Source organism: Emericellopsis cladophorae (assembly GCF_022114955.1).
Source record: "Emericellopsis cladophorae strain MUM 19.33 chromosome Unknown NODE_27_length_275652_cov_118_915141, whole genome shotgun sequence".
Taxonomy (NCBI): Eukaryota; Fungi; Ascomycota; class Sordariomycetes; order Hypocreales; family Bionectriaceae; genus Emericellopsis; species Emericellopsis cladophorae.
The window spans coordinates 164,885-188,840 of NW_026250952.1; the positions used below are offsets into that span (position 1 = coordinate 164,885).

The 23,956-nt window shown below is 56.1% G+C and overlaps 9 protein-coding genes across 9 annotated transcripts; 4 read left to right on the plus strand and 5 right to left on the minus strand.

Moving 5' to 3' along the window:
* Window positions 1-63: 63 nt before the first annotated feature.
* Window positions 64-3,906, minus strand: J7T54_007353 (Ribosomal RNA-processing protein-like protein; the record flags this gene model as incomplete). The annotated part of the gene is made up of 2 exons (XM_051507045.1): window positions 64-3,771; window positions 3,829-3,906. 2 exons carry the CDS (start codon window positions 3,904-3,906, stop codon window positions 64-66), a joined length of 3,786 nt encoding a protein of 1,261 aa, XP_051361729.1.
* Window positions 3,907-8,122: 4,216 nt separating this feature from the next.
* J7T54_007354 (uncharacterized protein) lies at window positions 8,123-9,412 on the plus strand (the record flags this gene model as incomplete). Its single annotated transcript, XM_051507046.1, has 1 exon — window positions 8,123-9,412. The coding sequence occupies one exon, from the start codon at window positions 8,123-8,125 to the stop codon at window positions 9,410-9,412; it is 1,290 nt and encodes a 429-aa protein (XP_051361730.1).
* Window positions 9,413-9,620: 208 nt separating this feature from the next.
* On the minus strand, window positions 9,621-10,403 carry J7T54_007355 (Ubiquitin carboxyl-terminal hydrolase isozyme L3-like protein; the record flags this gene model as incomplete). The annotated part of the gene is made up of 1 exon (XM_051507047.1): window positions 9,621-10,403. The coding sequence occupies one exon, from the start codon at window positions 10,401-10,403 to the stop codon at window positions 9,621-9,623; it is 783 nt and encodes a 260-aa protein (XP_051361731.1).
* A 503-nt stretch (window positions 10,404-10,906) lies between these two features.
* Window positions 10,907-11,637, plus strand: J7T54_007356 (Vacuolar protein sorting-associated protein-like protein; the record flags this gene model as incomplete). The annotated part of the gene is made up of 3 exons (XM_051507048.1): window positions 10,907-10,975; window positions 11,048-11,458; window positions 11,515-11,637. 3 exons carry the CDS (start codon window positions 10,907-10,909, stop codon window positions 11,635-11,637), a joined length of 603 nt encoding a protein of 200 aa, XP_051361732.1.
* A 175-nt stretch (window positions 11,638-11,812) lies between these two features.
* Window positions 11,813-13,815, minus strand: J7T54_007357 (Shugoshin-like protein; the record flags this gene model as incomplete). The annotated part of the gene is made up of 3 exons (XM_051507049.1): window positions 11,813-13,229; window positions 13,280-13,709; window positions 13,764-13,815. The coding sequence occupies 3 exons, from the start codon at window positions 13,813-13,815 to the stop codon at window positions 11,813-11,815; spliced, it is 1,899 nt and encodes a 632-aa protein (XP_051361733.1).
* A 391-nt stretch (window positions 13,816-14,206) lies between these two features.
* Window positions 14,207-14,756, plus strand: J7T54_007358 (DASH complex subunit Dad2; the record flags this gene model as incomplete). The annotated part of the gene is made up of 2 exons (XM_051507050.1): window positions 14,207-14,417; window positions 14,575-14,756. 2 exons carry the CDS (start codon window positions 14,207-14,209, stop codon window positions 14,754-14,756), a joined length of 393 nt encoding a protein of 130 aa, XP_051361734.1.
* Window positions 14,757-15,455: 699 nt separating this feature from the next.
* On the plus strand, window positions 15,456-17,448 carry J7T54_007359 (carboxylesterase family protein; the record flags this gene model as incomplete). Its single annotated transcript, XM_051507051.1, has 2 exons — window positions 15,456-15,849; window positions 15,899-17,448. The coding sequence occupies 2 exons, from the start codon at window positions 15,456-15,458 to the stop codon at window positions 17,446-17,448; spliced, it is 1,944 nt and encodes a 647-aa protein (XP_051361735.1).
* Window positions 17,449-18,149: 701 nt separating this feature from the next.
* On the minus strand, window positions 18,150-19,433 carry J7T54_007360 (putative serine-rich protein-like protein; the record flags this gene model as incomplete). The annotated part of the gene is made up of 1 exon (XM_051507052.1): window positions 18,150-19,433. One exon carries the CDS (start codon window positions 19,431-19,433, stop codon window positions 18,150-18,152), a length of 1,284 nt encoding a protein of 427 aa, XP_051361736.1.
* A 1,783-nt stretch (window positions 19,434-21,216) lies between these two features.
* J7T54_007361 (uncharacterized protein) lies at window positions 21,217-23,537 on the minus strand (the record flags this gene model as incomplete). Its single annotated transcript, XM_051507053.1, has 2 exons — window positions 21,217-23,329; window positions 23,380-23,537. 2 exons carry the CDS (start codon window positions 23,535-23,537, stop codon window positions 21,217-21,219), a joined length of 2,271 nt encoding a protein of 756 aa, XP_051361737.1.
* Between the last annotated feature and the right edge of the window lie 419 nt (window positions 23,538-23,956).

The following is a 23,956-nucleotide window of genomic DNA, read 5'->3' on the forward strand; positions in this document are numbered from 1 at the left end:
AGACTCAATCCGGGTATTCTCTACGTGATCTACTATGATAGTACTTTTTTCCTAATCCCCCATTCATCTCCTACCCCTCGGCTTTCCAACACCACCGGGCGAGTGTCCCTTCTTCTTCTCGACACCAAGACCTCTCCTCCCAGCAGCAATGCCACCCTTGCCATTCCGACCTCCGTGTCCTGCTCCTCCTCGTCCTCCACGACCACCACTCCCAGGCCCTCCTCGTCCGCGGAACTTGCTGCCCCCACGAGGACTCATCTTGTTCTTGACGGCGACGGCGTCCGCCTCGTCCATCTCGACCTCCTCGTCGTCGTCGGGTCCTCGCCGCTTGTTGGAGAACTTGAGCTTGCCACCTCGGCCCCGCGTCGCGACGTCCTTGCCCTTGAGCGCAGCAACATAGGCGCCCACGCCCGAGTTCTCGGGCTGCGTCGCCTCGCCGTCCACGTCCATGGCGTCATCGCCGTCGCCACCCCCGAGGATGAGCTTGCCGTCCAGGTCGACCTTGACCTTGGACTTTGTGGGACGGCGCATCTTGGATGGTTTGACGGAGGAGATGTTGGCGAGGGCGGTCTTGTCGAGGAGATCGAGGGGTTCGTCCTCATCCTCGACAATGTAGGTCTTGCCGCCCTTTTGCGGCTTCCTAGCCCGTGGCGCGGCGGCCTCGTTGTCGTTGTCGTCGTCATCCTCGTCATCGGACCCTGAGTCTGAGTCGCTGCTGTACAGTGCCTGGTCGTAGGCATCGTCATACTGACCGCCCTTGCCCTCGTTCTCGCTGTCGTCCTGCTCCTCCTTGTCGCCGCCGTCCCGGGACTGCTTGGCGGCGTCCTTCTTCCGCTTGGCGCGCTCCTTGGTTTTGCGGATGTTGGTGAGCAGCTTCTTGTCCGCCTCGGGGCAGTGGTTGTTCACATTGTCAAAGCCAAAGCGGCGGATCATGCGCTCGAGAATGTTCTTGACCTTGGACTTGAAGTGGCCCTTGTGCTCGTGGCTCCAGACGATGAGGTTAGGCACGAGCGTGGACAGGCGCGGCATGACAATTTCGACGGGCAGGCTGATGACGCACGTCTTGACAAAGCCGAGACACGACTTGACAATCTCTCTGTTCTTGTGAGTTAGAAAGATGTCCATGGTCGAGACGAGCTCGGCGATGGACTCCTTTTGCAGCTCGTTGCGGAATGCAAAGAGGACGCGCGAGAGCGCCGTGATGCAGGCGGAGATGGACGTGGCGCTGTCGCCCATGAGACCGGCGTTCATCATCACGAGGTACTCGTCAATGCTGGCCTGGGCCGGGGGCGCGTCGGGCCCCATCTTGGGGATCTTGGTGCGGTCAATGGTGGTGCCGTGGGCGTCGATCATGCGTTGGCCCATCTGCACGAGGAGCTCGTAGGCTCGCTCGCGGGCGCTCTCGTTGTTCTCCTTGCAGCACATGACGACCTCCTCGAGGACGGTCGGGATAAAGTGCAGGCTGTCGTCGGGGATGAAGAGGAGGAGGGCTGAGATGGCGGCCAGACGCTCGCGGCGGGCGGGCGACGAGACTGTCTCCTTGCTCGAGACGAGGAGCTGCTGCAGCTCGGCGGAGCGCTCCTTTAGGGCGGCCTTACCGGTCTCAGACTCGACGAGTCGCGGGATGAGCTTGTAGGCCTTCTTCTGGAGCTGGGGCTCGGCTTGGCGGTTGATGACAATGCTGGCAATCTCAAACAGAGCACCGAAGCTCTCCCTGGGCAGGTAGATGGCAATCGTAATGACGAGGTCCATGAGGGCCTGCGCAGCGGAGGGCATGTGGTCCTTGCCCTTGGCTTGCTGCTGACTCTTGTCCTTCTCGGCCGGCTGCTTCTGGAGCTCGCCAGCCAGCATCTGGCAGATGCCGTCAAAGGTGGACGTGACCTTGGCGACGGGGGTGATGCTCAGGAAGGCGTCGATTGTCTGGAGAATGGGCCCGCGGCTCTGCGGGAGGGTCTCGGTGTAGATGTTGAAGAGCACGGGCAGGACATTCTCGCCTAGTCCGCCCAGGATCGTGAGATTCTCTTTGGCCGCCTGGCGGGTGATTCTGTGCTGGAGCACGAGGTTTTCCTCGCCCTCGTCGTCGGTGGCGATGGCCTTGTTCGACTCGACCAGGACCTTGAGTGCGCGACAGACGACCAGACGGAGACCCTCGCGCTCGTACAGAACGGTGCCCAACGTCTCACCGAATGATTGGTCGAACGCCTCAGGCAAGTCGAGGGGAAGGTCGCAGAACCCAGGGAGCGTCTCCCAGACTTGCTGTACGAGAGTCTCGTAGATCTTGGCCTCCATGCCCTTGTCGGCCTTGGCGCGGACAAGAGCCATCTGGTGTAGCTGGTTGCTCAGGGGTACCAGCTGATTCTTGAAGTAGGAGAGGTTCGTGTTGCTCACGTAGTCGCGCAGGACCGGCATCATCCACGCGCGCGCAGTGGGCCCCCCTGAGGTGGTGTCGAGGTTGAGCGGCAGAATCGTCAGGACAGTCTCGGGGCCCATAGCGCGGATGGCCTTTCCAAGCACAGTGTCGGCCTCCTTCTTGCTCCGGAACGAGGGGCTGTCGCGAATCTCGCAAACAACCTTGGTGACGTTGAGCAGGCTGGGCGCGGATCGCCACCGCAGTGCGTCGAACATGGCGCCGAGCACGTGGAAGGTCTGCAGCCAGGCGGCCTGATACTGCACGGTCAGGAGGGACTCGGCCGTCTTGGCGATCTTCTCAATGGTCTTCTCGTCGTAGATGGAGGCGTCGAGAATGACGGATTCGGGGACACAGTTGGCCATGAACGAGGCCAGGCACTCGGAGGCGGAGATGCGGATGTTCTCTGATGGCGACCCGAGGAAGCGGGACACCATGGCGAATATTTCGGGTAGCTTCTGGAAAGTATCGTCGGGCTCAATGCGGGCGGAGACTTCATACCCGCGGGAGAGGATGGCCACCCACGGGGGCACAAGCTGTGTGTCGTTGTCGGCAGGTCGCAGCTGCGAGATAATGTCCATCAGTCGAGGCAGCTTGGCGGAGGAGACCTCATCCGTCATGCCCTCAAAGATCTCCTCAAAGATCTCGAACACGGCCATTGTCATATACTCGTTTCCGGTCTTGGCGATTCCCAGCAGCATCTCGCACAGGGACTCAATTTCCTTGCTGGGCCAGCCTCCACTCGCCACAGCTACCGTCTTGACGAGCTGTAGTCCGTGGATCATGGCCGGGTCGTTGCCAGCGTCGCCTTTGCGGCCCTTGCGCTCCTTGACCAATTCCTCGAGGTGCTGGGCAGCCCAGTGGGCAATGAGGTCGGCAGCAGGGTGGTCGAGAGATGGGCTTGGCGGCGGGTTGCGGAGCACCTTTTTGATCGCATCTTGGGCCCGTCGGCGGATCTTAGGTCGGGGGTCGAGAGAGAAGGTCAGAAGCCCTGTGACACCTCGTCGGGGACTGGGCGATGTTTGCGGAAGCTCCCAGGACCGCGCATCCTGGACGACAAGGAGCGATTCAAGACATCCCAGTGATGCCCTGAGCAAGCTGGCCTCGGCTTCCTGGATACTGAGGACGGGGACGAGCAGCTCAAAGACCTGTGTGAAGCGCGAGCGCAGGAGTGCCTCGGGTGCGTATGGCGTTACCACATCGAGAAGGTAGACGAAGGGCTGGATCTTCTTGGTGTCGACATTCTCTCCGTTTCCAATCAGACTGCGCAGGACGCCAAGGATAGCAGAGAAGTATGTATTCGAGTCGGGACGCAGCTTCTGCTCTTTGATGGTGGATTCTACGGATTGAAGAGCGAGGACATTCTGGAGGGGTCAGTTAGCAGGAGGATCCTCGGGGGTATGGATATGTGTGATTCGTACAGTCGACTGGCTCTGGAGACCAGGAGACTTGATCTTGTCCAGCTTCTCCTCCAGCGTTGGCCCCTGGTTGGTGGCCATTTTGACTGGTCGTTATGCTGAACTGGTGACGATGGAGAGCATCGGTGTGATTATGCGATTGAGGACGACACTGGCTGGAGTCTTGGACCTGTGCCAAAAATTTCCAGCCCAAAAATCCTTATCGCCTAGTGGCGGGGTCCGATAAGGGTGGAGCGGCCGGCCAAGAGACGACACTAACAAGCGGTTAGGAAGACGTACTAAGCGCCTCCCTATTTGCACGCTATTAAAGTCAGGCCTCTGTAAACAACATGCCGTGAATTCACGTCTTTTGAGTCCTGCAACACGCCTGACAACATTTGATGAAGTCACTTCTCTATCCAAAAACATAGGTGATGGGCTGTGATGGGTGCATCTGGACACCCAGAGGTGTTTTGATAGCCACAATACACTCTACATCTGCTAGGTTGGGCCAAACGCGATGTCTCTTTGACGTGACAAAGCCCGCCTGTGAGAAAAGGGGTAAAGTGGGAGATGGAAGGCAACTGGATTAGGCGCAACTGTCTAGCATTAGGTTTCATGTAGCACTCCCTCCTTTCACATACAGGGATCACTGACTGACAGCAAAGAGGACGACAGACACGGTCGGTGAGTCTCGCCGCCGCCATCCATACCGGGGCATGACCGGAACCAATAGGCACGTCTTCAGCGCAGTATTCTTACGACATTGGGAACACCCATCGCTTCACACTACTTTTCCAAAACCTGAATTCGCTTGTGCTCTATGTAGCCTGCATTTGTCGCTCTCTTATTTCGCTTTGCATCCCCCACACAGCTGTCGCCCATGTTCTGCGCCCTTGATGTATGCCAGCCTGAGCGCATGTCCCTCAGTCTCGTCCACGATATACTAATCTTCCGCCAGGCACATCAATCATGTAAACAGGGCGCCCGGTAGGATCCCTGACTTGGTCGCCAGCCCTACCGCCAGCCATGTTTTCTGGCCGACGAGCTTCACCGGTACGGGTTGTCCGACCCCTGTGTGTTGCTGCGACGAATGGTCCTCGTGCTTCTCGACGAAGTCGTGCCTCGTGGAACATATGCGGCATAAGCCGCAAGCCGCTGGTCTCGCCGCTGGTCGGGTACTCTCTAGGTCCAAATAAGCTGCTTTCGAGAGGAGCCGCAGGACCGTGTGTGACTCGTTGACTTGGCTGAGAGCTTTGCCTCGGGCCATTAGCTTCCGTGGCTACGCGATCTGACATTTTCAGAGTGTCGAGAGGCTGAGATGTGTTGAGGAAGATATATGTATCGTTCGTTTGTAGGATATCGGGCGCTTTGCTTGCGTTCTCCTTCAAGAAGAGGGCCTAGAACTTCAGGGGGAATGCGTAATCAACAAGTCGCCAAATATGCGCTGGCGCAATTAGGCTTGAACTTTTTCTGATGATATTAGCTCTGTGTAGCGCAGGTTCAATGGTGTGAGCCCTTGCATCTGGAGGAGAAAGTGAGTGTTGATGTTGCTAAGACTGTTGCATCGCGACTGGTATCACCTCGCCGCTTCCCTTTGGCTGGGGTTTCTGTCGGTACGTGCGTGTCAAGTGGTTGCAGTGTGTTCTCATTTTGTAAAGCTGATCAGTGAAGTTAACACGTTCAGCACGCAGTACCTCGGAATCAAAGTTCGCGTGTGAGAGGCATCGATAGCAAATAGACTCCTAGCGCCTGCCAAGTAAGGAAGGTTCTTCCTTTCTGCACCTTACCTTAGTACCTCATCCCACTGGACATGACCACCAAGCTGCTGAATTGGAGAACGTCCAAAAGCAGGTGATTGAGACAGCGCAAAGACTTGGCTGGTTCTCATCGCATGCTGACTTGGTGGTCAGTTGGACCAAGAAACTGCTGCCTGTGCTGGACAGCCTCTCGTTTTGATCGCAAGAAGCAGAGGAGATCAACAGTTCGAGGAAAGGTGACGGTAGCGATCTATAGCTACGGCCCAAAACAATAGATGCTCGATCACAAGAGGGGTCGAAGGGCTTACACCCGGCAAAGAGGGCACGTTTTTTTACTCACAACCGGTGTAGGTTCTATTGACTTCGATCGGCCCTTGTCCTACGATCAATGAATACACAAGGGCTCAAGCTCGGGTACATTCAACCACCGTGGCTAGCTTTGTACCGGAGCATGGCGCCTCTGCCGTCGTGGATGAAGAGCGTACCGTATCGTTCTTCCTGACTGATCTTTGCTCTAGGTCTATCGCAGGCTGACCGTGAGAGACTACCTCTGTTGATATTACCGAAGGGTTCCTAAATCAAGCTGACGGGATGATATCACAAGCTACAAGTATCAGTTGCTGCTGAAAATGCTCATGGTGTAGACGCCTGTCGTACTTTACTTGCATTCGGCAAGCTCTGTAGAATCATTTGGAGTTTGAACCCACGAATATCCGGACGGATAGAGCGGTACTCCGTAGCCACCGACATAATTATGATTACCAGGAAGCACAACAACGGGCATAGCGCCATAATTATCAGCCCATGCTGCGCCAAGCTGTGATCGCCGCTGGTGCCCAAATCGTTTGCTCATTTGGACCTGGTACTTTATACAGTAAGGTCCCATGTGGTAAGCGTCGTTAGTACGTCTGTTGTTGGAAATGAGACATGACGTCGGCTTTGCGTGACCAAAATGTAGTAAATCTGCGATGTAGGGTAGATAGGTAGCGGTGTACCCGTACAGAGGACATCCTCTCAGGTTGGTATCATCTTCCACCCACCACGAGACCATATGTTCTTAACCGTACCGCACCAGTGCTTAGGAGAGTCGGCATTTCAACACGTCCGTCGCGGCGTAGAGAAGCAATTATTTGCCCTGGTGCTTCAAATGTGATGGCTTTGACTCGCTCCTCCAGTGTGCAATGGACGGTGAGCTGGTGTAAGATACAGAGCATCTCAGGTGAAATGAAAGGATCAGCTCAGGGATTCAGCATCGAGAACTTAATTTCATCAAGAACATTGCGTTGTTGATCTGTCCTTGCCTGTTGGTGATTGATATCAATCTCCCCTGTGTAGAAATTCAAGAGCGAGATACGGAGTCATGGACTGCCTCCTCTCATCCGGCCGGCCGGCGTTAATACCGGAGTATAAGGAGCTTTCCGCGCGACAGGTGGACCTACAGAGCCCACTAACCTACCTGTCACTTGTCAGAACTCAGAACAAAAGGCGAAGAGCTCTCTTCTCGTGGATTGGCGCACAGCACTGAACAGGGATGCGTATCGCGTGCGCATGTCCTTGTCTCACAATTTCGACTGGGCCAGAAAGTCTCCGTAGTCGCGGCAGTTGTGGCGCAAGCGAAGATGGAACTCGTCTCCTGTCAAGAAAGCCACGAGATTCGTGAGTCGGTGGTGCGCCTCTCAAGTGGGGTGGTTCGTCATTCAGGTTTTTGATGATGAGACGTCGGCGGTGATAGCCAGTCCATAGATTCCGTACGATAGACTAGCCTGGCTGCGTGAAATCAAAGCCTAGGCACCTCTTGTACCTAAGCTTGGTTGGACTTGCGCAAGAGCCAGCTGTCAGCCTTTCCCGTTCAAGCAATGATCGACAGGTACATGGGCATTGTGGATGCATTCGACAGCTGCCAATGGGACACAGAGATACCCCGGATGCGTGGGTATCCATAGTCCAATCTCAAGACGCATGGGCCGCTGGAGAACGCCCTTTTCGTCACCCAAAGACATGGGGCGAGCCACGAGCACGGCAGTTCGTTCGCGAACGTGGAGGCTCAAGGCTTTCTGGGCACACTGGCGGCTCAACGTGAGCAGAAACCATCGTTTCATGCCCCGCCAAGATCATAGTGTCCCGAGATGCAGACAATCGACATAGTATTGTCGACAGGCACCAAACAAAGCTACGTATTGTGTATGCTTGCTTGGACAACGCTCCACGAGCAGCCCATGCCGGTAGGTATCCGTGATTGGGATCGTCCAATGCAATGTCCAACTGCACCAAACATCAGCCTCGCACGCAATCCGGGATAAGGTCAGTTGTTGTCGCTCAGTGCGTGCCCATCGTGAGGTCATGGACGCATGGTTGCACGGAATCCCAGGAGAGGAGCCGCTCCTCCTGATCAGCATCCCTTCGGGAATATAACTTACCAAGAGATCTATCTGTCCATGATCCTTCCTCTTCTTCTATTCAACCAGCCTTCGTTCATTCATTCCCTCTACCACACCAAGGGACCATAGTCACTCTTTCTGCTTCGGCACCACAGTCACTCTTTAATCCAAACCGTCATCATGAAGGCCACCGGTATCATCTCGGTTGCCACCTTGGCTACCGCGGCCTCTGCCGCCCCTCTGCTCGGCAGCGTCCTCGACACCGTCGAGGGCGTTGTCGGCGGTCTCCCCATCCTCGGTGACATCCTCGACCGTGTCCCCGTCACGGACCTCCTCGACGGCATCTTCGCCCGCCTGCCTGCTGACCAACTTGTCGACAGCCTGCCCGCCCAAGACATTATCCAGCAGCTTCCTATTGGCGAGATTGTCCAGCAGTTGCCTCTGCAGAACATCATCGACACCGTCAACTCGGGCGTCGGCAGCGTGGCTGACATCCTCCCCGTCAAGCGTGACTACGTCGGCAACGCCGTCTCAGGCGTCCCTCTGGTCGGCAGCATCCTCGACTCGCTCGATGTCACCGACCTGCTTGACGGCGTCCTCGAAATCCTTCCCGTCGAGGGCATTGCCCAGCGCCTGCCCGCTCAGGACATCATTGACAGCCTTCCGGCTGAGGACATCATCGCCCGCCTTCCCGTCAACGATGTGGTTGCGAACCTCAAGGTAGCCGCCAAGGCCGATGTCAACGTCAACAAGCGCGCCGCCGTCGACCTTCCCGTCGAGCTCCCTCTCGTCAAGGCCATCCTCGACCGTATCCCTGTCGCTGACCTCCTGAACGGTGTCGTTTCCCGTGTCCCTGCCAAGACCATTGCCGCCCAGCTCCCTGTCAAGGAAGTTGTTGCCCACCTCCCTGCTGCCGACATTGTCAAGGCTCTGCCTGTTGCCAACAAGGTTGCCAGCCGCGACGTCCAGCAGCTCAACGTCGTCACCGTCCTCGAGCAGACTGTTGTCAAGGTCAAGGAGCACACCAAGGTCATCAACGTCACCCTCGAGAAGGTCGACAGCGATGCCACCAACGTCAACGACGCCAGCAAAATCATCTACGAGCAGGTTTCCCAGCTCAAGGTTGTCCTCGTCGACACTGTCAAGGTTGTCACCAACGATGCTGCCTTCCCTCTTGTCAAGGTCGAGGTCGATGATCTTATTGAGGTCGTCAAGACTCTCGTCGAGGAGATCGTGGCTACCGTCCTCAACCTGGTCAAGGCCCTTGGTCTCCGCACCAAGATTGTTACCCTCCTCCACGAGATTTTCGCCCTGCTGGCCGACCTCCTCAGCCTCCTGGTCGACATCACCTCTGACCTCGTCCCCAGCGTTGTCGACATCCTGGACACCTTCCTCAGTGGCCTCAAAGACGGCGTTCTGGTCCCTGTTGCCACCCCTCTCATTGCCTTCACCGTTGGCCTTGTCCAGTAAATAGCTAGAGTGCTTGCATGAAGCAAGGCATTCAAGAGGTTTGATCTTGGATCCTCTGTGCCACGAGTCTATGAGGGTCAGCAGTAATCGACTGAGGCGGGCGGTCACCTTCCGTGACGATCGTTGACACTATAATTCATAATGAATATTTTTATCAGCAGCATGTTTGTTTGTTTTCGTACCACATTCAGTCGTCACACCCCTACCGTCACTCTTCTCCTCGTGTCGCCAGTGCTACAATACTGAATTCGAGATTTCCGTTCGCGTGCTTCAAGAACCTCCTGACGCCCTTGTCCAGAGCCTCGTCGCTCAACAGGTCAGCGTCCTCAGGCAGCGCACCTCGATCAATGGGGCCATCACAGCAGCCCTCCAACTCCCATAAATGACCGTCTTTGCCCTTTGTAAATGCCAGGAAGTGGTACCCGCAAGCCTCATCCGCCTGAGGGGCACTGGTGTCACCCTTCTTGGCCGACTTCATGAATACCTTTTCCAGCTCCTCGCTATTGTAGAGTACGTCCGCACGGTCCTTCGGTTTCAAGGGGTTGCCCTCTTTGATGAGACGGTCGAGCAGCGAGCCTTCTTGGATGTACTTCTTGGCCTCTCCGTTGGCTACGGAATGCAGCAGCGCAATGAGTCCGCATGTGTTTCCAATAGTTTGCAGAAACCATGTCACAGGCTCGTCCTCGCCCGACTTGTCGTATGTCAACTTGAAGTCACTCTGAGCTTCGCGCTCCGCTGCCCACCAGACAAGACCATCTTCCTTGCGAACGGCAGAGTACATGGGCGCAGGGGTGATGAAAATGAGGCTGTGAACTGGCCGCGGGACCATGGCGAGAAGCGCAGGTTCGTCAAGAGAATAAACGTCGTAGAAGCCAAGCTCGGGGGAGACGCCGAGGTCATGGACGAGGCCAGTGAACACCTCTGGATTGTTTTCAAGAGGAATGAAGACTTTGTTGCCCGAAGGCGACATCCAGACTCCTTCAGTGGTCATGATGATTGTGTGCGAGATGGTTGAAGATATTGGCTGGGTAAGTGAGGAGAGAAGAATGGGGTCTTGTTGTAGGAAGTACAATCTAGGCAACCAATTGTGCACGCATTCATACCCGGTACTAATTAGGTAGGTACCTTAAAAGTAGCATAGCAGGCTGAACTCAATCTGAGAAATCGACCTCTGTCCGTGAGAAGTAACCCATTTTCACTTGGAGGTTATTTACTATCTAGCAGTTTATAGTATCCATCCAAAACCACAGGCCCGGCCATGGGTGGAAGAGCGGCGATGGCCACTCCATGCGATACAGGGTAGTACAAAAAGCTATGACGATGTCGCTACTGCGCCCGTGATGCGACACGCTTCCAGTAACGCCAGCCCCTCCAGCTGCACCTCACCGAGCGAGCTCCAACCCCCAACTACTACATACGCCCTAACCGCGACAGGCGTCTAATTTCTTGACAACGACCTCTCCCACCCTCGCCAGGGTGCTTACTCCAGGCGCAATGGCCTTTCTCATCCTCGTCATCGGGGACATGCACATCCCAGACCGAGCCCTCGACATACCAGCCAAGGTACTGTACCCATTGACCACCGCCCACTTGTCAACTGTCCTTCAGACCCATTGTACTGACCGGAACGCACAGTTCAAAAAACTCCTCTCGCCAGGAAAGATCTCGCAGACTCTCTGCCTCGGCAACCTCACCGACAAAACAACCTACGACTACCTGCGGTCCATCTCCCCCGATCTCAAAATCGTCAAGGGCCGTCTAGACGTCGAGGCCACCTCCCTCCCCATCACCCAGGTCGTCACCCAGGGCTCACTCCGTATCGGCTTCCTCGAGGGCTTCACACTCGTCAGCCCAGAGCCCGATTTGCTCCTGGCTGAAGCAAATAGACTGGATGTCGACGTGCTCTGCTGGGGCGGGACGCATCGCTTCGATGCCTTTGAGTACATGGACAAGTTTTTTGTCAATCCTGGGAGCGCAACGGGCGCAGAGAATATGGGCGCGGGGCTGGAAGCGGAGGAGCCGACGCCGAGTTTCTGTTTGATGGATGTAAGTGTCTTGTCAACAAAGGCGGGAATCATGATGTTCGAGGCTAATTTGTGCAGGTGCAAGGCATTTCCCTCACTCTTTATGTCTACCAACTACGTAAAGACGACAATGGGAACGAGAATGTGGCCGTCGAAAAGGTGACATACACAAAGCCGGTAGAGCCCTCTGGCGGATCATGATAAAAATGTCTTCATGGTAGAGTAGACGTCGATACCCGAAAACAACATGTGCCATGTCAATGGGACCAAATTCAATTATCAGTGCTTTGCCCGCTTGGTATATGAAACTCAATTTATCCAATCCAAAACGCCACCATTCCAACCATGGTCTGCCGAGTCCAACATCGCTACAGCCTTACACCATCATGCTTCTGCGGCGCGATGTGCTGCGTTCATGAGATACGATGTCCTCATCGTCACTTCCTGTCGCACTCGAGAAGCGCCGTGTGCCCTTGGTTCCCCGATTTGCCCCTTTCCGCTTGGTTCTCGCTGGCTGGGGCGACATTGTCATGTCGTACACATCCGAATCGGATGTAGGATTGCTATCATTGCTGCTTCCCTTGGTTCCTTCATCACCCTCGTCATTGAGTGCGAGCTTGAACATGGAAGCTGAGGGACGCTTGCGCCTTTCGGTAGCAACCGAGCTCGGGAGTTCGGCTGTTGGCGAGGTCCCGTGTACAGTCGGGCTTGCAGGTGCTCCCGTGTCCCTGGCACTGATCGAGGAGTTATCTGGAAGTGCTCCAGCCTCCGTTGACTCGCGCTTGACTTTCACGTGCTCCTGGGTTATCAAGATTTCTTGTTGGCTTGACCGGCGCGAGGTGACCGCGTCAACGAGTTGCTTTCCTGGACGACGCATCTTGTCTCTTAGATTTGGCTCTGCGTAGCTCACAACGCTTCCTCTGCGTCTGCTTGGCCGCGACGCTTCTCCTTGCGAATTGATATCAGCTGGCGGGGGCGTATCACCTCGTGTGGTGTCAACGGCAGGCGCCGAGTCCGGAGAATTGGGTGCGAGTAGCTCTGGCTCCACGAGAGGAGCTCCTAGATCGCAAGGCTTCCCCATCGGCTGAGGAGCTACTTCCGCCTTTGGTAGTTCGTCGTCGATAATTTCGTCGTCTGATTGCGCTTCAATTTTGACTTCCGCAATAGGAGGTGCTTGTGGGATTTTCTGGGCCTTGGAGCGGCTGGGCCCTTTCCTCGCCTTGTTGATGTTCGCTTTGGCTGCCGAAACGTCGTCGACTGGTGTCGTCCTCGACCTCTTCTTGGGTGACGCCACATCGTCGTTTGTGCTCTTTACTCCAAGAGGCCTCCTGCCTGAAGACAACACTGGTTGTGGTCCCTTCCCTGTCGATGAGAGTTCCTTCAACGGTCTAATTTGCGTCCTTTCTTTGATGGACTGCTTGCTGGCGACGCTTTGGGACAGAGAATCTTCTTCTTGGCCCTCTCGCGCTTGAGGCACAGGCTTAGGCTTCAGGTCGATGGGTTCGAGCTGCGAAGCGAATTTCCGTTTCACCCCCGACGTGGGAGGAGATGTGATTGACTCAAACGCGGACGGGTCCATCCTTTTCCGCGGCGATGGCGACGGCGACCGGGCAACGATTGGCTGCAGTATCCCTCTAGGACTCGGCATTCCTTTCGTCGGTGTGTCCTGGGGTATATCGTCTCCGAAAGGCTCGGCTCTAATGAAGTCAGATGTTGGTGGCGGGCCCAGTTCCGGCGATTCTGACGGATCGCAACAGTCTGCTTCCGTCCTCAGAGCCATAATCTGTTCCGGGCTAGTGAATGATTAGCAAATTCCAGCATGGTCAGTCGGATGAATGCCTACTTCATAGACCTACGACCCGACATTTTGTGTTCAGATATGTGACCCAGTTCCTCAACGTCGCGTGCGACTTCTCTAAGTCGACGTTGCGAAGGACTTGGCCTAGTGTAGCTGAAACTTGTTCGTCGGCCGACAGCAAGCGTCGCTCCAGGGGAGCGCTTTTTCCGTGGCGGGTCAGAGCCCAGTTCTGAAATCATGTTCCCAAGATCGGCGAGCTGTGCTTCGAGTTTCGCCTTGATCCCCATAGTGTGATCTGTGACTCGTCGCGCTTCGGAGTCCTCTGCCTGTCGCTCTAGTTCTCGGATTCGTTGCCGCAGGTCGTCGTTGCTCTGTAGAAGCTCCGCGTTCTCCATCTCTAGCTCTCGCACTCGTTGCGCTCTGACATTATTTGACCGGGCCAAGTCGCGGTTCTGGCGCATCATTTTCCTTCGAACTAAAAAAAGAGTCAGCTGGCACGGTTCCTCGTCGGTTGCTGCTATGGACCTACGGATCTCAACAGCCTCTGCGGACATCGGTCCGACTTCATTGAGACGGGCCATGGCGCATAGTCGGTCGACGGAAAGAATTCTCGAGGCAGGCGGATGGGTTGAACAATCACAACCGGCGCGTCAGCCAGCACTGGGTCGAGATTGAGGCTGCAAATCGCGAGGAGGAAGGTCGGTGATGTCGTATGCTACAGTTAGACAGTCAGACATGAAGTTGCAATGGCGTACGGTAAGGTAAAGTATGATGTCGCGAGATATTTACCGGTGCTGGATGCGGTTAGCGTAATTTCTGCTCAACCACCAAGAGCGTCGGCCAGGCAACGCCCCTCCTCGCTCACCGAGTGTTACCCCACCACAGGCTTCTCAGCTGGCATCCACCGGCATTGAAGCTCAACATTCAGAGTGTGAAACATGGTGTACAACCAAACTACAGCTGACAAGCAAAATGTCGTACCCGGCACGCTCGCTGTCTTCTCACATGCGAGCGCCCAGCGCTGCTGGCTCGTCAGCTCAATCACCCGCACTGCTCGCCCGTATTGAGGAGAAGAAAGCTGAGCTCGCGCACCTGAAGGAACTCCAGGAACTCAGCGGAGCAGTCGCGACACAAATGGAGAACTTGGAGCAGAAGCTTTCGACTCTTTCAGATGGCACAGAAGGTCAGTGCGCCACGTCTAGTAATGAGCAGGCACTAACGGACACAGCTATTGCCACCGTCATGGGTAACTGGCACAATGTGCTTCGCGCAATCAACATGGCATCATGTAATGACGTTCAAACTTTCTAGCAACTCAGAAACTGATAGAGTCTACTTAGCCAAAGCCACCAAGATGCCTGGACAGACGGAAGTGCCATCGGGCGAGACCACTGATGATGCCACGGTAGCACTACCTCAGACACTCGTGCGCATCCCAACCGAACATGCTCCGGTAGTGCAGGCGCAGGCCGAAGCATTAGAAGCTGAAGCTGCGGAAGGAGACTCGACTATGAGCAGGTAGCGCATGCCCGACGCTGGAGACTCTCCCATGCGACAACGAAGCTTCGAAGCTGAACGGTCCGCACGCTCGAAAGAACAAGCCACGCACACAGACCAAGCATCAAGCAGTACGTATCGTCCCTAACATTGTTGAAACGCACACCAAAGTAACACACACAGGTTCACGATAGACTCGTTGACTGCGTCAGAACAGTGTTTTCTGACAATGTTCATTGAACTCATGGTCAATTGAATGCTTAGTCAGCTTACGCGACGCGCTTGACTCCTGTCCACGCGATTGCACCAGTCGACTCTGCCTGTAGCCCTGTACAGTCTGTGCAGAGCGCAGGATGCTAGTTGTTCCCTTAGGTACTTACGCACCTTCGTGCAGCTGCATTGAGCGAGCTGGGCGAGAGATGAGGTCGCACAACGGAGGCAGGACCAAGTGAGGAAAACCCAAACAGAGCAATCACAATATAAACACACGAGTCCACCACCTCATCTCTCTGCTTTACTTGTGAGATATCCCATCATCTTCACTAAACATTGATCACTTTCAGCAACATTTCACAGGGTGCCTTCCACACCATCTGCACAACGCGTCCATAGTCCAGGTATCGGTCCTGTGGACTCGGGAACCTTCGCGCCTGTTGCTCGACACCCCTGTCACGTCCCGAAATTGGCTTCATTTGCTCAGCCCAGCTCCCGGGGTCTCACTGAAATGATGGAGAGCTCAATCACCAACAGGAGCACCCACTTCTCACACGGCGGCACCTTTCGGGTCCCCGACGATGAGGGTCAATACCTCGATGACAGCCACGCTGCCGCGTTGAGTGACGGGAAGAGAAACCACGAGCCTACCGCTGAGCAAGCATCTCTACAAACCCAGCCAAACAGTCGCCAGAGTATTGCGACTGGACGCGCCAACGAACTTCTGAAGCGCAAGCCTCCTCGCCTAGCTCGAGAGCGATCCTCCAACGACACCGATGCATTGGAGCTTCTGCTTGGCTACGACGAACACAGGAATCACGTCAGGTGGAACGACGAACAGACCTCCTCCGAGTACTCTCACTTAACCCACAAGCGCGAGTCGACCAGCTGCACGAATGCCACAGGTGGGTAATCATTGAACCTTCACAGACTCTGCTAAACTTTTCTAAATAGTGACCGACATTGGAAGCTACATTGGCATCGATACAGCAGCTGGTTTATTGATCGAGCGCCAAGTGAACCGATTACAGCACGGAGATAGGTTCGATTGGGTAATCGTCACTCCCGCCAGCGAACAAACGGCGTATGGGTGCAACTTTGTGGGTCGAAAGACAGACAGCTTCTACTTTGTGGCAGCGCCATTGAACGAAGCTCAAAAGCTTGCTCATGTCAATGAAGAGCTCAGCATGGAAGATCAGGTGCTTTCAGTCCTGGACCGGCAGCAGCCTGCCCGGCCAGCTGCATTGAGGGACATGTTCACCGTACCCAAGATTGTGGAAGTCACCGAGGGAGAATCATCGACACTGTGCCCTGATGAAAGCGTAGCGGGCAGCATGATGACCTTAGCAGCAGACTGTGGGGCGAGCAGCCAACGCATTGAAGACTCGTTGGAAGAGATTGATCAACTCGAAGAACAGCTTGAGGCCATGCGACTTGCTACCAGCCCCCGCCATCAGAGTGGTGACCAGCAGGATACAGCAAGCCGGAATAGGCTTGCGGAACCTGCTGCGAGTAAGCGTGTGAGCATCGCACCGGGTCAGGCTGCCACGATGCGAGTCAAGCCTAGCGAGAAGACTCGAACATCACCTCGACGAGTCAATTCACTCACGATGCGAAATCAAGAAACCTCCACGGAAGCCCAGCACAAAGGGTCGAGTGCAAACACGCTTACACGGTCAAAGTCTACGCTCACACGGCTACGTGAGCCGAAAGTTGCGACAGGGAGGCCTTCAAAGCCAGCCACGGTCCCGAATTTTGAGCTGCCAGGCGAGGCTGTTTCACGCCGCTTGCGGGAGCAGCGCGAGGCACGCGAAGCACGCAAGGCTCGACAGGCCGAGGCGGAGAAGGCCGCCGCTACTCCACCCAAGCCTCGCCTCAATCGCATGCTTCCCAAGCCCACCTTTGAGCTTCCAGGAGAAGCCATCTCTCGTCGAAAGCGGGAGGAGCGGGAGGCTAGATTTCGCGCCGAAGAGGAAGAGGAACGGAAAAGACGCGAGTTCAAGGCCCGCCCCGTCAGGCTTAGCATGGCATCGACCACTCTTCCTCGTAATACTACCATTGCGAGCCGCGCGCGCGAGAGCAGACCATCTCCAGATGCGAACTCGAAGGACGTTCACGGTAAGCGCTTATCGACGTCCGTCTCCTTAAGCCGCATGTCAGCAACTACCTTCGCAACAACTACACCTGGCTATCGCGGGCGTACGTCTGATGCCATTGCCGCTGCCGCTGATGCTACAAGCCGGGGCACGTCGGTTGCGACTAACGTCAGCGACAAACGCAGCTCAGTCTCACAGGAAGATGCCGCCTTTCAACGCGCTCGTGCGCGAGAGATCTGGATTCGAGACAACAGCTATCGTCACGAACGCGAGCGGGAGAAGCACGAGCGAGAAGTGGCGACAAAACTCGCTCGGGCACAGGCTGCGGAGCGTTCGAGGGCAGCAAGTCGTGAATGGGCTGAGAAGAGGCGTGCTAAGGAGCAAGCCAGACTGTCTATCAGGGCATAAGGACAGTCGCCTCGACGGGAGCGCTTGGCTCACCTATGATGGAAGCCCTTGTCATTCGTTGTGGGCCCATCTTTTTTCTTGACATGTCAATTTGTTTTTCGAGCGTGGTGTCACAAGGCGCCGTAAAGTGGAATTACTGGCGGTTTATTCTTTGCGCAGACGACGTATGTCCGGCCAGGCTGGTCAACAACGGGACGCTGCTAGTGTAATTGGGGTACTCTGTTGGTCAATTGCGTCTTTCATTATTGTTGATGGCGATGTGTAGCATCGATCCATGAGCCGCTTTCACTTTACATTGGGGAGCAGAAGCGACAACGAGCAGTCTACATATTTGAATTCAATACCAGAAGACAACGCTATGCCGTCCCTCACATTTCTAGACAAGTAAGAAAATATCAGCGTGGCCAGACCAAAGCCAGTGTATGTTGTTGTGCCTTTCCCCCCGAATCCTCCCTCGTATTTCAAGATTCATCCTTTCTCATCCCCGTGGCGAGGGTGATATTGATATTGTATATGTATATAGAGGCCAATGGGTGAGAAGGCGAAGAGATAGCAATGAAATTGTTTTGTCTTTGGAAAAAAGAGCAGTCGTGTCGAAATTCAAGAACAATGCGAAGCAAGCAAAGAGCAGATCCGAACCCCTTGACGCCACTCCTTGGTTATGCGCGGCAATTTGATCAAAAATCCACTCTTCTGCTCAATCAAAAATTCTGCGAGATACCAGCACTCTGTTGCGGAAAGTGTGATGGGTTCTCAATGCGCGTGTTCCGCCGGGCCGGATTATCCTTAATAACAGGCGCGGCGGACAGCTCATTGGGGGCGCCTCCACCAGGTAGTTCGTACGGGTTGTGTGCCCCCTGGTCGTAGTGCCCTGGTCCGTGTCCGTAGGACAAGTTGCCGTCCGAGTTGTCGGACCGGTTGGCGGCGCTGTACGAGGACGAGGCGTTGGATGGCCCCCGGTTGACGCCGTTTCCGCGGTTGTTGGCGGCCGCGGGACCCATGGCGCCGAGGATCTCGCCCTCGGGGGAGTAGACCTCGTCGCCCCGCGCGAGCGAGGCGTGCTGCTGCGTGGGTGACGCGGGGTCGGAGTAGGCGAGGCCACCGCCCGACATGGTCGTGGAAGCCTTGCGACCCGTTGATGATCCGGCCACGGTGGTCCCCCAGCCGCGATACCCTGACGAATCCTCCCTCATCTCGTGACCTCCGTCAGCGGCGCCACCCATGCCGCCCAGGCCGCCGACGTTGGGGATGGTAGGGTCGGCATTGGGGTTGTATGAGTAGTCCTCGACCTCCTTCCTGCGCTCCTCTGCGGCCGCGCGCCTCGCCTTGCGCTTCTTCCAGAAGAAGAGAGCGACTAGGGCGAGGATGGCGATGGAGGCGATGGGGACGACGACGCCAATGGCAATTCTGGCGCCCGAGTCGAGGCCCCCCGAGCCGCTGCCGCTGCCGGGATTGATGGGCGTGGGGTTGGTGGTAGGTACAGTGGTCGTCGTCGTGTCATCTACAGGGGCCTCGCGAGTCCTCGTCCTGGTGACGATGCTTGTTGCGGTGCTGCCCACCTCGTTTGTGGTCACGACCACTTCGGTGGTCGTCCCCTCCGTTACAGTAGGCTCAGGCTGCTCGCTGGTGGTCGGTATGTCCTCTTCTGTGGTGGTTGTGGTGATTGGAGGGGCCTCCTCCTCCGTCGTCGTCGTGGGCTGTTGTTCTGTGGTAGTGGTGGTGGGCTCCGCGACAGTCGTGGTGGTGCTAGGCTCATCCACCGCGGTCGTCGTTTCTGGCGGCGGTGGTTCGCTCACAGCCGTGCTTGGGTCTGGCGGTGGTTGCTCTGTTGTTGTCTCCACGGGCGGGGGCTCCGATACCGTCGTCGGGGCATCATCGCCACCGTCTTGGCTGCCATTCGTTTGCGAGGTTTCTGGTTGAGGCTCCTCGCTTGGCTCGTTGGAAGTCTGCGGCGGCGCGGGATTGTTGACCGACGAGGTCGACATGGCGACAAGATGAGTCGCAGTACGCGATCAATGATCAGTACGTAGACGGAGATTGAAGACTGAGCGTGCAATGTCAGCAGCTGGCGCGCCGATCGTCTGTCTTGCGTGGGCGAGAAAGCGTTGGTGGGACAAAGAATGAAGGCAGAGATGTGGATGTCCGATATAAAATCGCCGGCGAGTTGTGCTGGTGACCCCTGAGGATGGGAATTTGTCGGAAGGCCTCGAAGGATGGATGGACGCTTGGGGCTTGGGAAAGGACGCCGCGTGCGAATTGAGTTCACAGCGATGGGGCGGGTAGAGGCGGACAGGAAACGGCAGCGATGCCAACCTACGTGGTCAATTTGTGTGTACCAGTCGTTCTGTGGGGGGGTGTCGAGGTGTTCGAGCGCGTCGTACGTTGGCGAGATTGGATTTGAGGTTGTCACAGACGTGGATTGAGGAACAGCGACTGCGAGCGACTGCGAGCGACTGCGAGCGACTGGGCTGAGCGACATGAGTCCAATCTGTCAGTGCCGGTGAACAGGGCCAGGCTGTGGAGCAGGCCAGCCCAGATTTGGTCTGGCGCCAGGCCTTTTGGCTGTCCGGGATCATGGGGAGCCGCTTCCACTGGGGCCTCAACTTGCTTCGCTTTCAGTTGAACCTTCAGCCAGCCAGTGGGCCGCTATTATTAGTGAGGCTCCAGACCTATTGAGTCTTCGTCACTGCTCCCACTGATTATGATGTCGATTGCCATTCCGCCATCAACAGTATCACGAGGCGGCGACATCGAAGCGGTTTGGCGGCTCATGGCAATAGAAGACGGCTCGACGCTAGGACTCAAACGGCCTGCATGCAAAGGGCCGTCGCGACGCAGACACGCAAAGGTGCCTCGAGTGAGTCCGAGTCCATTGGCCTGCATGTCTCTTCCCTGACACTGCAGCGGTAGGGCTGCAATGGATGATTAGGCGCGGAGTACGGATACGTACTTGCGTATGATGACCTCCGTGCCTTGATTTTCCTCTTCCCATCATACCACGTCGCGTTTGGATCAATTGGCTGCTGTCCATCTTACACAAATGTCTCTCGTCGACAGGCAGCTCCGAAACATAAGCGAATATTCCAAGTTGCGTGACTGCGTCGTGAGCACCATTACCTCCCAGAGTCCCACCCAGCCTTCCAAGATTAGCAACAGGCCGAAATCTTGTTGCAGCAGATCGGACGCTCGCTCGGGGGCTGTGCACGCAAAGCTTAGCAACTCAAAAGTCAACGATGGATCACCGCGCCACACGGGGCTCCGGCCGCCCTCAACAGTGGGGCCCACATTCTGCACTGGCGCTGGCACTGGCACTGGCACTGGCACTTTCGCGCAGGCGCCAGGTTCCGGCGAGATTCCGAAGTCACCAGTTCCCACTCAGGACTTGTGCTCACGAGTACGAGTAAAGCAAGTGTCTGTCGGATTACCTCCGGACACAATTCAATCCACGACTATGTATCGTATGTCTGCATATTAGGCGATCGTAGCAACCGCTGCTGTCAGACAACTTGACTTGTCTCTGTTAGATCCCTCTTCCGTAGCAGGAGTCCATCCAAGGTCGGGCCGTTCTATATGCAAAATATTCTCCACTCCCTCTAAAACAAACATAAAAAGTTCTTGTCAAAATATCATGACCGTGGTTACTCCTGAAGTGAAAACAGAACCGGGCGACCCGCTGTACGAGATGCCTCCCGGTCAAAGACCCCATGCTATGCCAGACAAATGCTTTGCTAAAAAGACAGTCGGTTGTTGTGGACGACTGGGAGCTCATCACGGGCGCATGCCCCATTGGGGCTTGAGCTCTCCTGCCAGTGCTTGTTGTGTGAACACCGTGTCACCCGGCAGTCGGCTCACACGACCAGCGCCAGATCGGATAGCGGACATGGCCGTCGAGGACATGCCACTGCGGTTGCTCCTGATGCTGCCCGCGTCACTCTGGTTGTCGTTGTCCTTGAACTTCTTGGGTGGCAAAAAGTCCAGACTGGTGAACGTCGTCGACTTTCGGAGCATGTGCGGGCTGGGCATGGCCGCAAGCTCGTCGTACGAGCTCACTAGCGGGGAGGCCGCAGCGACGTTTGGCGAGTACTCTCTCCTCTCGCCTAGCGGGCTCTGGGATCGGCCACGCGCTCTCGACTGGAATGACTCTGGAGGGGCGAAATCAGCGGCGTTGAAGATGGCAAAGTTGTCATCCCTCAATTTCGACGGGGTCGGAAGGGTGCTCAGCGCCGATGGAGGCGGCAGGTTCTTCTTCGGCGGCCGGCCACCACGGGCGGAGGCAGAGGAGTCAGGGCGCGGACCAAGCGAGGATGGAGCGCGAGAGCCCCAAGCAGCAGAGCCTGCCCGCGGACGACCACCTTGCATACTCATGCCACCAACAGACCCGTGAGGTCCATGAGGTCGGGGACCATGCCGTCCAGGGCCGGGCGGGCCACGGGGTCCAGGTCCAGGGGGACCGCGTCGGTTGCTTGGGGGCGGCGTCATGGCGCGACGTTGCACGGGTTGCGCGTACGGCATCACAAAGGCATTGCTGTCGGGGTCGTAGTAGGCAGCCTCACCCATGTATCGGTCGTCATAGTCCTCATAGTACTGAGCTCCTCCTGCTCCTGCTCCAGCTACAGCTCCAGCTCCTCCATTATACTCGGCAGGGACGTTGGGCATAGGGGGCGCAGGAGCAGAGTCGTCAAAGTATTCCCTGTAGAATGAACGAATACGGTTCGCTCTGTACTCAGGGTCCTCGGACTCCAGCGCGTCATCGGGTGGTAGAGGTCGGAACCCAACGGACAGGCGTTTGCTATCTTGCTGGGGAACACCGAGGCCGGGCTGTTGCTGCTGATCCTCGAGGTCCATGCGAGAGACGCGTGCGCGGCCACGACCAAAGTCCTCGTAGTCATCATAGTATTCGCCGTTCTGTATGTTGGGCTGGTTGTGATCTCCATAGTCACTCTTTGACATTGTGCTATCGCGCGTCATCGCCTGCCCGGGGGCTGCGCCGCCATCAACGCCGGACATATGCAGCTCATTTTTGATGGGTGACAATGGCTGCGGTAGGTCCAGGTCAAGACCCAGCCCGGGGTTTGCAGTCACAGAGCCGTCCCCGGTATGCGAAGCGCCAATGGCAGCGGGCTGGGCAGGACCAGCTAGATCGAATTGCAGGGAGTTGTGTGGCGGGCTAGCGATACGATCCTCGGGACTCCTCGCAACAGTTGACGGAGGCATTTGGATGCTGGGGATGCGATGCGATTCTCCCTGTTCCTTCTCATCAAGGTAGGGAATCGTTCCAATTTCGGGCACAACTGGCTTGACGGGCACAATGGGATCTTGAAGCTGCGGTGTGGCACGCGCTTGATGCGTAGGTTCAGGAGCTGCTGGGGGTGTTGCGAATGGATCCCTCTCCACAGAAGCGCCTTCAGGCGACAATGGAGTTCGGGGAAACGACCCTTGCCGAGTGGCTCCTTTGACCGACCGGCCAGTGATGACAGAGGCACGCTTACTCCCATGAATGGATCCTTCTTTATTGAAAGACCTGATACTGCCGCCGCACTCGCTGTTGACCATTCGGTAGGGATCATATTCGATCGGGTAGTTCCGTGTCAAGGTGTGAACTGAGTCCTGGGAACCATGCTGTTGAGGCGGAAGGAGGTAAGGTGAGTCGAGGTTCATATCCATGGAAAGTTGGTTTGTCTTGTGCATCGATTTCTCTGCTCCTCCACCAAGGAGGATACTCCGGCGAGGCTTCTTTTTCTTCCCCCCAAGAGGAGTAGGTTCGCCGTCTAGGCCAAAGTCGAGACCTCTGGTAGGGTCATTTGCGTCTTCCGCCCTTTGTCTCTTGACGTTCTTCCGGTGTAGGTAGAAGAAAATGCAGATGCCAATCACGATGGGAACACTGCAATGGTCAGCTACAATCCCATGGTTGACACAGCCAGCTTCACATACACTACCGCAATAATAATAGGTACTTTCATGCTGCTGACGGTGAACGGCTTGGCCTCGTCATCATCGTCCCGGGCCATCAGACGCGCCTCGCTTCTACGCAAGTTGATGCGAGACGCCATCCGATACCCAGTCGTACCGTACTCGTCTGTCGGCACCATGGCGAAGATGGTGCAAGTGTTCGAGAGCAGTCGTGATCTTCCAGTCCGTGTTCCACGCGCTGATTCAATGCCAATGCAGTCGGGACGATTCGGTTTCGATCGGAAGTCGTATACAGTTCATGCCCGAGTGTGCGTAAGCGGCCTTTGGCTTGAAGCTCTACTATGAGAGACTTGAGTTGACTGAGCGATACGAATCGTGTTGAGTTCGCCGTTTCAAGGGGATGCACACAACGGTCGTCCGGAAGGTCGTTTTCGTAGATAGAATGGGTTGGTTGCAGAACCGTTAGGTAGCCTATTAAAGAACGGACAGTCTACCAGTTAATCGCAGTATTATGTCGTCGGTATGCGAGGAATGCAGGAGCAATCAAATGAGTGACTGAGCTGACCGTCTTGATACCAAGGGCGGTGCAGTAAAAAAG